The 12714-nt window shown below is 43.2% G+C and overlaps 1 protein-coding gene across 3 annotated transcripts in view; it reads right to left on the bottom strand.

Annotated features, from left to right (window-relative positions):
* Nucleotides 1–12714, bottom strand: part of UNK (unk zinc finger) — a 52577-nt gene that overhangs the window by 7479 nt on the left and 32384 nt on the right. For 2 of the 3 annotated variants that reach the window (XM_081850719.1, XM_081850721.1), the window contains 5 exons: nt 11699–11873; nt 9612–9713; nt 7115–7303; nt 2746–2927; nt 506–763 (listed from right to left, as the gene is read on the bottom strand). In XM_081850719.1, the coding sequence (XP_081706845.1) occupies nt 506–763; nt 2746–2927; nt 7115–7303; nt 9612–9713; nt 11699–11873 (906 nt within the window). The remainder of the gene's footprint in view (nt 1–505; nt 764–2745; nt 2928–7114; nt 7304–9611; nt 9714–11698; nt 11874–12714) is intronic. The other variant, XM_081850720.1, reaches the window with a different exon arrangement.

Here is a 12714-nt window from a genome sequence, read left to right as displayed (position 1 = left end):
TTGTGCAGTATAGGTTTTGTGGGGGAAACAAGATGACATTTTGACTCTCCCCCCCACAAGATCAATGCTATGGGACCGTAAATGTTTTTAAGGCAGTGTCAAGTTAGGTACTACCAAATAAAATCCCTTTCCATCTTCCTTCAACCACCCGGAAACACGGGGAGTCTGTGTGTGCCATTTCAGCACATTCTACAGGCCCAAGTCATTACATGGGAGCCCAATGTGGGATTTGCTTTCAGGTACCAGACATACCATACTCTGATCCAGAGGAAAATGCCCTTTCCTATTACCATGTTATAAGCCTTGCCTGCTAGCTGAGAGCATTCTAGTATAAAACAGCACCCCCTCATCCAAGAAAGAATGGGACATTTCATGGTTGCCAAGTCTATGGGGTTCAAAATGTACCATGGATTAAAAATGCAAACTGAACAGTTGCTGCTTTTATTAAGGATTCAAAAAAGGAAGCTAAGTTAATTGTGGGACAAGACTTCTCACTCAGACCTACCTTATCAACTCTTTCCAGGTTGGCACGCAGCTGTTTTTGGAGATTATAGAGTGTGGAGAGGGAGAGGGTCTCTACATCAGAGAGCGAACGCAGGAACTGGGGGTCCTGGCCAGTGTGGATCCTCTCCACTTCCTCCTGGAGTTTCTTCACTTGCAGCTCCAAGGCCTCCCTCTGCTCCCGGGCTAGCTCACATTCTATGGTTGCCGTGTTGGCACGATCATTAGCTTCCTCAGCTTCCTTTTTCCAAGCATCACAGGCCTGTGTATCCCAAAGGAAAAGTCATTTGTAATTTGGGAAACAGTGTGGGGGTGGGGTGGGAGAGGAGGATGTGAAGTGAATTCTCTCATCTCCTCACTTGGCTTCACTCCGCAGCTTGAATAGTTTCCCCAGCATTCTGTTTAAAGGCTTTGTATATGGAGCAGATTTCTTGTATCTATACAAACTCCTGAAATCAGTGTGAGACAAAATATGGCAAATTTCCCAAGCAAACATTGTGGGCACAGTACTGGCAAAAGGTGTGCACACACATTGGATCCTAGAGTGTTTATCTTCTCAAAAATATATTCACATGGCAAGAAGGTACCATGTATCTATTTTGGTGGAGATGGGGGAGGAATTGGTATTTTATTATTGTACGCATAATAAAGCAGTTAAAATAAAGTAGTCGTAGTTGGTACTTATATAGATTATTTTAGTAAATTGTTCCCCCAAAGCTTGAAAGGCAGCCTTCTCCAGCTCTGGGCTGTTCTTTCCTTGTGGCACAATAATTGCCCAGAGGTGGAATGGACAGATTTTTGGGAACACACCCCTGAGCTAATGAGATCCTTTCAATCCGCACACAGAGAAGTGACACAAAGGTTTTCTAGCCCAGGTATCCACATTTTACCATAATTCCTCTATAGGTTATTTTAGCTACATGGCTTTGACATGTGAACAGGAAAAAAACAAAGTGCCTTAAAGTGGAGCATCCTGCCTGCCCAGCTGTTATGGACTGGCTGGATACAGAAGAGTGGTGGGTGGCACCAGCTGGGAAACCCCCAAAGGAACCGCCAGGGCAAGAAAGCTCACAGCCAGGGGATTGGTGGTGGGACAACAATGTATGGTCAGAGGGAGAAGCGGGAGCAAACTGGGAGGAGGAGGAGGAGGTGTTGGAAGCTGAAGAGGCCACAGGGTTCAGTGAGCAGGAAGAGGCTGTGGCAGAGAACACTCCAGCAGCAGAGGCAGAAGCAGAGTGGGGTCAAGAGGCAGAGTAGGGGCAGGCTGCAGAAGCCAGGGAGTCTTCCTCTCCTACTGCAACCAGCTCCCATCCCTGCTGGTCTCCCAGACCACACAGAGAAATGAAGAGGGCAGGGCAATGAGATACAAGGTGGCAGAGCCTTAGGCTGCTGGGGAAGGAACTGGAGGAGGAGCCTTAGAGAGCAGAGGGAAGGCAGGGACCTTCAGTCCTCACAACTGCCTCATTAGGGCAAGACCTACTGGGAAGGGTTGCTGTGATCACTGAGCTGTTTTGTTTCTTTGAATAAAGAATTAACTTCACTGGCATTGGGTGCTTTATTGTTTTATTGCTGACCTATGCCTGACTCCAGCGCCTAACACCAGCTCCAGGAATAATTTACTAAATGCAATCCATCTGTCTCAATCTAGTTACGGGAACAGTTTAGCAAAAAGCATATATTCACACCCACCCTAGTCTTGTTAGCCAACCTGGCCAGAGCGGGGTGGAAACGTACATCCCCAGAGGGAGAACATTTACAAAGCATCTTGAATGCAGAAGGAGGGGCTTACCATTCTTTCAGTGCACAGCTACTAACCTCAAAATAATTAGAGCATTACTACAAAAAGGTGAGGAGCATATCAATTTTCAGGGGATACATAAATCAAAAAGATTGGAACAATTGGAAAGGTGTGCTCAGATACAACTGGAAAAAAGCCAATACTCCTAGAGGAACACTAGCAACCTTGGCATGAACATTTTCAAATCCTATTACAATTTGCAACCTACTCCTCAACATATCTAAGGTATCAATCCGTTTCTCCATTGATAAGAGGTAAAAAAGAAAAACAAACAAAACCCCCGTGTCTGCTGTGAAGGAACTATGTTACAGTATAAACACACACCAAATCTGACTTTGTATATTATTTTTGGACCCTCAAACTATTTATTCAGCTGTTAGGTGGATGCTTTTGCCCATTCGTATCCTGGCAAACCACTCTCACTCACCCCTCCCAGCGGACGCTACCTGTTTGGCTTGTTTCCAAGAGTCTTCCCACTGCTTTATTGTGCTGTTAGCTTCATCCAATTCCTGCCGCAGCCTGGCCAGCTCAGCAGCACCTGGACCCGACAGAAATGCAGGCGAGGTACTGGGTGAAAAACTTCCAGAAGCAAAGTGCTCCCATATGCTGCTGTTCATCCCGTTTAAACCTGTTTCATGCAGACAGGAAGGGGGGAAATGTTACGTCACATATATCCCTGGATTACCCCTTTCCTTGCCCGGCACTGTTTTGGAAAGGGAATGAAATGGTTCAATATTTCACAGGGCATTGATTCATTTGGGGATTCTGGGGACGGACATTCATGTACCTGCAAAGTTACTGTTTGTCACTCCGGCTTACAGAGAAGAAATGGCAACACGGTAAATATTCTCTACATTTAAAAAATATGACACATGGCATGCTGGTTCCAAGAGTGCTCCTGAGCACTTTGTACTGCATCCAACCTATAGCTGCTCTGCAGAGAGATACAGGCTTAGATGCACCACACAGGGAAGGTCTCCACATGAGACATTGGCCACAGCACAACTAAAACAGATATGCTAGCAACTGCCAGTATAAACAGAGGCCTGGTTAAACAGCAAAACCTGTGTGTGGATGGTTTTTAAAAAGCCCTTAGCCATTAATCTTGTGACTTCATTAATCAATCTAATTAGATCTTATTCCAAACATTGTTGCAATTCACACTTCTACTTTTGAAAGATTTGTTTCTAATATTACACCATTTTGTTTTGATCAGAATTAGAACCGTTTTAACAAACCAAACCCATATGTGATTTGAATACTTTAGTATAAGAATCTACAATTGCAATACTTAAGATCTATTAACCACTTGAAGTTCTTCAGTACAAACCAGCACTAAGCCATTTTTAGTGTCCAAATCTGTGCCTTTGCTGATCTTATTCAGAAGTTCATCTGAGGAACCAGCTCACTTCACATCAGAACAAGTGGCCCTCAGATTTTGTTTTTGTTTTTTTTTAGAATAAGGCAGAGTTTAATACTAAGGGAAATAAAGCTCACTGCACAGTTCACATTTTTATGAGAGTGCTTAAAAATGTACTGTGCAACGAACATGAGCTTGCAAAAACACCTGTATAACACCAGGGGCAGGGATTGGCTGAGGTTCCCAGCTGAGTCTTATACCTGCTTTTTCTGCTCCAAATAATGCAAAATGGCTCACCATCTCAAACCAGGTGGGAATAAATTGGATACAGTTTCTTCTGCTGCTGTTTTCTGCCAGAGCTCACACATACAAAGGGTAGGTTGCAAATAGATCCACAAAGTCTGTGGAGCAACAGAGAGTGCTCTCCAGTAGTGCTCCATGTGATGGGGTGGAGCTGTGGAGCTGCTCCTTTTGGATAAGGCTGAAGTCAGGCTGCATGGCAGCAGCAGTGGAGCCAGTCGAGTGCTCCTGCTGGTGTGCCTGCACAGCCTCAACCTATCCCAGCCCCTCGCAGGCAGCAGCACTGGTGCCAGAAGTGTGCCCTTGCAGCTCCACCCCACCCGACACACCACTACTGCTGCTCTTATTCTGTCATAATAAATTATGTATTCTTGTAAACCACTTAGAGGGCTTACTGCAATCAAATGGCATGTAAATTTTGTTAAATAAAGTGTATTTCCTACAAAAATATGCTCCGGTAGAATAAGCTGCAGTAGAAAAATATCTGCAATACTATTCTAGGTGTTTTTATTAAAGCTTTCTTCTTCACACTGAATTACCCACCACAGTTTAGTTTTTCCTGTGGAACTAAGGCACTGCTCACCACACTGATTTATTAAGCAGCATGGCTAGTGTGAGCTCATCCTGATTCCAGTCATAGCCGTGTTATAAATTAGGTCACAGCAGAGGAACCAGGTCAAGGGCACATGCTACTGCAGAAGATGATATAAACAATAAAAATACTCTATCACTTATAAAAGCTAACTCTGCTTCTTAAAATGTCATATGTTCTGCTTTATTTAAAGACCCTGGCTTGCTATTGTGTTACTGTTTTCTATGTATGCATGCTATTTTTATGCAAGAATACATTTTAATACAGGAGTAAAAAATATATAGCAAAACTGCTTATTGAGAACACATTTTCAACTGATAGCCAGCCTAATGAGCGTCAATAATGCAGATGCCCGTGGTTTGGCTTACAATTAGGCCATGATCTGAATTGAGTCTACACATGCACAAGACGCTTATTGTAAAATTAGTTTAATTTTAATTCTTTATAAGCTACTCTTGATAGTAGCTGAAGGACAGGGTAAATAAAATAAAACATGTACGCATTTACCACTTGCAATATAATGCACCAAGCGGGTGGTTATACAGATGATAGACAAGATGTGATTAAACACATAAAAACAAGTACCTAGTTCTTAATTCTTCCCACATACTTCCTGCACACTGCTTTGTCATTTACCTTATTCTCTCCTGTGTGTCCTGCCTAGACTTTAAACCTTTTTACCAGAGACAGGCACACTTCTATGCTGTACCATCCATAGGACATTCAGCAAATGCCAAGTGTTGAATTTTCTGAGGTGCTTCCATTTATAGATACTATAGCTACGCCCCAGGTTGTAAAGATTCATTTGTATAATCATGTCTTCTTAACTGGAGCCAATGCTTAACCTTTAAACCTGATTTTGATGCCAGAATCCAGCCCAGGAACATTCTAAGTAACAATAAAGGAATGCTTCTGCTCTTGCCTTCCTACTACCATGGCAAAATTTGATGTAACTGTTCTAAACAGAGCTGGACTAGTCAAGGTGAGGCTGCTGCTTCAGGTGGCAGAAGCCCCCCTAGGTGGCATGCCCACAAGTACCCAGTCTTCCCTGTTGCTTCTATGCAATCAACACTGAAAGGAGCATGATCTTGCCCCAACTCAGTGCCAATGGTGGTGCAGCTTTTCTGCCAAAGGCAGATGTGGCAAGGCGCATGGCTGCGGCAGGAGCAAGTAGGTGGTAGTGGTTAGAGCGGCAGCAGGGCAAAGCGATACTTCCCGTTTCACCTCAAATGGTGAAAAGGAACACACCACCCCTGGTTCTAAAGCAGGCCAAATGTTCCTTTAAACAGACAGTATGGGGTGGATTGTCTTGCAAATGGAAAGTATTCCTGGAACCCAGTCTGACTAATCTTTGCAGTGAGAGATCTGGTTGTAGGGTTGTGTAATGGTAATGGAAGGAACTCTGAGCAAACTCAAAGGTACTCCCATCACTGCACAGCTTTCATGATTTAAAGGAGCATCATTCAAGTTAGGTCTGTTACACATGGAATACTGAGCCCTTGCTATACTTTGAATATCAAGGGTGACTGACGTCCAACCAACACATTCCGTCAGTGCAAGAATTTATGCTTACGCAATGAGACGTCCCCTGTCTCTCTGCTCCCTAAATCTACTCTGGAGGGTTGAGGAAACCCCTAGAACAGATTTAGGGAGCAAAGGGGGTGGGGAGAAGTCCCATTGTACAAGTGAAAATGTTTTGGATACAACCCCAGGAGTCTTTTGGAAACTGTTTAGGAAGAGATAAAATATTTAGCTTCTGATAGGCTTGCAAGTATCTGATTTTCAGAGCTCATGTCTGTTAGCTATACCTGGCCAGGTATGACTAAGAGGTCTAACCCTGAAAAAGTCAACTATTCCAAGTGCATCAGAAGCTAATTGCGAATGGTATCACGTATTTGAACCTTTTTCTATGATTGTTGATACTCTGTAACGCAGGAGTGTCTTGTCCAGTGGGATGGAGCCACAGCAGCCTCTGAGCAGCAGTCAGTGCTGTTTGCCAGGAGAAGTGAGGTGGTAGTAAGGTTTGTGCAGACAAATTGGTTGGGCCAAACCAGTGCTCCTGCTGGTGTGTTCACACAGCCCTGACCTCTACCCTTTCCTCTCCTGGTAAACAGCAGCAACTCTGTTGATGAGACGCTACTGCTTTGGTTAATAGATGCTCATCCATCTACTGAGCTACAGTTGAGACTATCTGCCTCCTTCTCTTAGCTGCAGAAAGTCTACCTTCTGTGAATTTAACTCTTGGGTCATCCTTACACATTTGGAATTTGCCTAACTTTACCTACTGTGTTTTACTACATTTGCTCTTTGTTGTATGGATATCACAAACTATTTTAACTCATCTGTTGTTTGGTTATTTTGTGCGGGGAAATTCTTTCTGGGATGTCCTTAGGCTTAGTGAATTCTTCCTCATCTGATAGGCATTGGGCACAAGATATGTTAGGTGGCAACACAAAATGAGGACATTTAAATGAAAGCTAAGATAAAAGGAAAATACTTACATGGTATAGACAGGTATGTACATGTTCACATGCACACTCTCACATACGCACTGGGCATTTACCTAATGATCCATGAGAAGCTGATGTCCCCAGGAATGTGTTTTCTGATTGGCTTAAGTGTCCCTGGGGCTGATGGAGGAAATGCGATGATAAGCTGACCGGTGGAGAAGGAGAGGCAGAGTGAAAGGAGGCAGAACTTCCAAGGGACCCAGGGATATTTACAGGAGCAGAACTTTGCAGCAAACTCCCACCTGGACAAAGAACACACAGAAAGGATGGGAATGTAGAAGCCATGAGTTATGAGTGGAAGCACAGCACAGGAATTTGAACAGCAGGTGTTTGCTTCACTCTCTGCACCAGTAAAGGAGGGGGGAGTCCGGGGTTTTTCTCCACTTTCCATCCCTCTTTACCTTCAGAAAGAGCATTATGAGAACTGTTCCTCTGGCCGAGGAAGGTAGAGTAGCAACTTTCTTGGGTGTTAACTATGCAAAATAGGACATATGGACAGTGTCAGCTGTTCTCCAGCATACAAGGGGGTCATTTAAGAGTTTAAGGGACTGTCAAGAGAGACATTTAGACAGCTTTTTTCATCTGTCTCTCCACAATGACAATACACTAATTCATATTATGCATGTTTAAACTAAATTGCTTTTGCACTATCTCCACTGTTTATGAGTGCAAGAGGCTTCATTTCTCTAAAACAAAGAAGTGGCCAGCGATGGTGATAATGGGCATCTTTAAGACTCTTTTCACAGGAACAAAAAAACATGTGTCCATCATATCACATGGATTAAGCAACTACATTTCCAAGGGCTATTGTACTAGTTAGAAATATATTTCCCCATCACATTACATATCCTGCCAAAAATATTTCTGTAAGTTCAATTCCCCCCCAAAAAAAATATTAGGGATGAAAGTTATGTTCTTAATATCAGTTAAACAACAGCAAATGGGTCCGTTTCTCGATATTCAAAGTCAAGGGAGAAGCCACAAATTCAATGGGGCAAATTACAACCTTCATTTTTAATACACCTGTAAAAAACTATACTCTTCAGTAAAAAGATGTCTGAGAAGATCAGATCATTAAATTTCAACACCATAATTATTTCTGCTAGATCTACAGGAAAGAGAATGGGGGAAATCACCTCCCAATTTGAACAACAGAGGAGCTCAGAGGAATCAAACTCAGTAGCATGGGATTTGCTAATGTTGTCAGAATAATAAGAATCTCAGGTTTCATTCTTTGAAAACTCAGTTTTTTACCCCTCATGTTTATAAAGCTTGAAAATGCACAGCAGCACCTGTTCAGAAATTAGATTCAGAAATTAGAGTACTTCTAGGATGGCCTGGGGAGGGACTCTTACATCTCATAGAACTCTCCATCCTCCTTCTAACCTAGACAGAGTTACAATAGAAGTAACCAACGTGTTATTCTAAGTCGACTCAGGAGGACTGTGATACAAGGTGCTGCCCACAAAACTAGAGTCCTCAATCAGTTTACTGATAATCTGAGGAGCACAGTCTTTGCAACCATCATTAAAAGGGCAGTTCCTTCACGGGAACCAACACTGTGTCTACTTGCATGAAAAGCATTATTTGGACCCTATTTGGACTCCTATCTTGAACTGTGACGTCTGCACCGTAAACAGCACCCACTTCCAAATTGCTTTAGCCAGAATAAGCATAGGCACCATACCAGTGCAGAATTGTCTCATGCTGAATTCTACCTCTTTGGTTTTTGTAAAAGCAGACTTGATCACTTGGGTATGTGGAAAATCATTCTGATTTGTGCTACTGCTCAAATCTGAACCAATATTGAGGGCAGGATGTGGTGAAATAGAATTGTGTATTGATGGAAGGCCATTGCGGAGTATTCTGCAATGGTCTGCAGCATACAACATCTGGCACCATGGAGGATCAGGTTTAAGCTGATGGCTATGCCATTCAGAGACAGAGTTCAGACAGCGTGAGCGGAAATAGCGAGTCACGCACCTACCAATTTGCATGTGGCTTAGTTCACACAAAAAAAAAACAACCTGTGTAAATGCATTATGGGATTCTTACAATAGGGGACCAAGGTTGTAAGGACTATTTTCACCTGAACAACCAGACACACACACAAAATGGACGCTGGTTTGAAATGACCACATACAAATGATGAGATACATATGCGGTAGTTTGTCAATGTGTGGCGATAATGTCTTGCCATGGTCCTGTGACAGCAGAACAGTGAAAACAATCCAATTTGTTTCTCATTATTTTAAAATGACTTCCCGCCCCCCTCCGTGAAATGTTCATGTCATAATTTCATAAACATGTTTAGTGTGTCAAATAAGCCATGTCAATTTCATAAACATAACTGGGACATCTGAAACCAGTGGAATAAATTTCCAATCTGCTAGTCAATGAGAGCCCTTTTGCTCCAAGGTCTCCCATTGGCTGCAAACCAACATATAATGTTAGGACTGGTTTTGAGAGCTTGTTAGGCTGCTTCAGCCAGCTGATGGGGCGAACCCTGCTTGGCAGAAGATCAAAGAAAGCTCTGTTGCTTTCATGTACCTATCATGATGCCACTCGTGTGGGGCACCGAGCTGCTGTCAAATGTCTTCTCCAGGGCAGCCACTCCGAATTCGTTCAGGTCCAGGTCATCCAAGGCAGACTCTGCCAGACAGAGGCACCAATTATATAATACAAAAAGGACCAACAACTTCAAGGGATAGGGAAGCCCAAAGAGCCTACATGCAGAGATGACACTGCTCTGGACAGGAGGATCTATAGGGCCCTGCTCCCCACTGTACAATACTGCCATTAGTCAACAGTTGTCTAAACAAGGCAGCTTTTCATATCACTTTCTATTGTTTTTGAGCCCTAAAAGCTTTCAGCATCAGGTTCTTTCCCACAGATTGACACCAGAAATAAACAGCAATGCAAAACAGATCATCCAGTGACACCTGCTGTACAGCTTGACTTTGGGAAGAAATACATCCAAGGACAGCTTGAATGAAGGGTGCCCATCCCAGTCACCTAGTAACCTGGGTATCCATGATGCATGGTGATTGGAATTTCCCTCTTTTAGGAATTCCACAGTGGAGCAGTGACTTGGGTTGCAATTCAGTGGAGGAGGAGATGGGCAGTAGGAATGAGGTGCAGGTATGGCAGTGGAAAGAAGGGAGTCGAGTGCAGCAGTCAGGTGAGGGGCATCGGGGAAAGGGGATGGATTAGCATACCCTAGGAAGCAGGCTATAGCCAGCAGTGTCCCAACAATGGATCAGTGATACATAGCATGGGCATTGCCAGTTGGGATGAGATGAAGCAAGCCTCCACAGGTTCTTCCCAAGTGTCATTTCTAGCCAATTTACTATGTCCAGCAAATATGCCCCATTAACGTTGTCTCTCAAAGAATAGTATGGCATGTGTTATATTCATGTTACTTCAGAAATGTGGACCATAAAATAGATCACAGTTTTCTGTATTGAAATGGTTGCTCCCCAGCCCCTTTTTCTCCAAAGCCTGTATTGTGGTTTGGCGTTTTCCCAAAAGGTTGCTTTCTGAGCCTTTCACAAAAAAGACTGCAATTCCCCACAGGATGCCTATTGAAATGTGTAACAAGAGCCTGTTTGGGGCTAAAGAAGTTGCCCTTCCTGTCCTCCACCACACTACTGCAAACTTTTCATTTCAAAGCAGGGAATTTTCTCTTGGTTTTTTATCATTCCAGGCGGAAGTAGCTGGGGCGGGGTCACTGCTGCCCTTTTGGGAGCAACGTCAGTCTTGCCTTCTGGGATGGGCAGGGTAGCAGTGAGGTTCAGGTTGGAAGGGTGCACTGGCAGAGCCAATCCGAGCCCTGATCCTGCCTCCACGCTGCCCCTGCACCATTCCAGTAAGCAGCAATGGTGCTCCTCCTGGGAGGGTGGTGGCACAGCACTGTTATAGAACGTAAACCATTAGCAATCATAATAAGATATCTGGACAATGAGAGGCCAACATGAAGCAACACTATATATCCTCCGTTTAGAAATAATAAAAAATAGTAAATAAAGTTGTGCCTGAGGAGAAAATAAAAGGGGAAATGCCTGCTCTGCACAATATGTGCTATTAATCTCCTTGGGAAATCAAGAGATTAAAACACAGTGACATACCACACCCTTGTAGGGAAGTATAAACAAGGTCCTTTTAAATCTTCACCTAAGGCACAGACTGGCTATGGACTTCTGCTTGATGTGTACAGATCAGAGTTTCATCCTTGTAAAATTTATGAAAACAGTTGCTCAACCACAAATTACAGCTGTCACATGAATTAAATAGAGTCCTGGACTGGCCCAATACAGTAGCACTTTGGGCCAAATTTGTGATCTGTAAATTTAGCAAGCATAGAGTAAGATGAAGGATAGCAAACAAGACATCAATTTCACTACACAAAAAATTCAGAGCAATCATAATATCCAATTCACCATATTGACACATTTTTATATAATTCAGAGCTGAAATTATGATGCATGGAAGACTGTGTATGTCATATTAGCCGCCTCTAAAAGAAAGATGGGATTCTGCAAAACTCCCCAGGTATCTAGATCTAAAACATGCTCCTATTTCCCAGGCTGATTATATTCCCTTTCAGAGCTGGCCCCCATGAGCATAGGCAGTATTACCTATCACAGACTCCACTGTGTCACTGGTTGGGTAGAATGGAAGGGCATTTGCATTCATGCCAGGGACACTGCTTGTGCCTGCTGGACTTGGCGGTGTTGCTGCCAAACTAGAAGTGATACTAGAAGAGATGCTAGATGTCAGTGGGCTGCCAACAGGAAGAATCCCCAATATATCCTGAAAGAGGGAGACATATATTTAAACACTGGATAATTCATTCTCAGCATGCAATTTAAAAAGTGTATGAGCAAGTCCCTAGCTCTGGGGATGCCAACACGGTGCTTATAGGCACTTTCCCTGGTGCCCATAAAGCCTCCTCTCCCACTTACCCTTCCATCATGGGGTGGAGAGGGTGGTAACTTTTGCTGCCCCCCTCCTAAAAAAAGGAAATAGTTCTGAAGGAGGAAGTTGAAAGAATGGCACCCTTTCCCGCTTTCTCTTCCAGCTCTATCTACTTTTCAAGACTCAGAGTAGAATCTGAGCCTTGAACAGCACATAACAGGCTCTCTTCCTCATTTCCCTTGGGAAAGAGAAGTGTCTCTCTCTCTCTCTACATATATATATAATTTATACCACAGACTTCTATATCAATATACATTCAAGGCAGTTCACAGTAGTGTTAATATACAACAAAGTGCCAAAACAAATGTATGCTGCAGTTATGAAGGACAACTTTGATTCTTTCAGAACACTTCTCATACATTATCAGTGGCATCATATAATCATAATTGTGTACAATTTTATCAGAATAAGGTTCAGTAAGCTGTACTAAACCCTTTAATTATCTCTGCATCCCAATTCATATTTAGATTTCTAATTTGGATGCTCCTCTATATGCACAGCCTCAGCATTTGCACATACCTGAATATAAATTTGTTAGGGGCTATTAAAAAAAAAAAATTCTTAAGAAAATACCACCACCCACCCATGCTTCATCCAGCATCCACAAGTAGGCTTGGAAGCCATGGATGAGATGGTATAAACACACAGGAATAGTCTAGGGCCAATTTGGGGTAAC

Source organism: Podarcis erhardii (genome assembly GCF_964252035.2).
Source record: "Podarcis erhardii genome assembly, chromosome: 2".
NCBI classification, from domain to species: Eukaryota; Metazoa; Chordata; class Lepidosauria; order Squamata; family Lacertidae; genus Podarcis; species Podarcis erhardii.
Note: the sequence above shows the minus strand (reverse complement) of the source record. Positions and strands in the feature narration are given on the sequence as shown.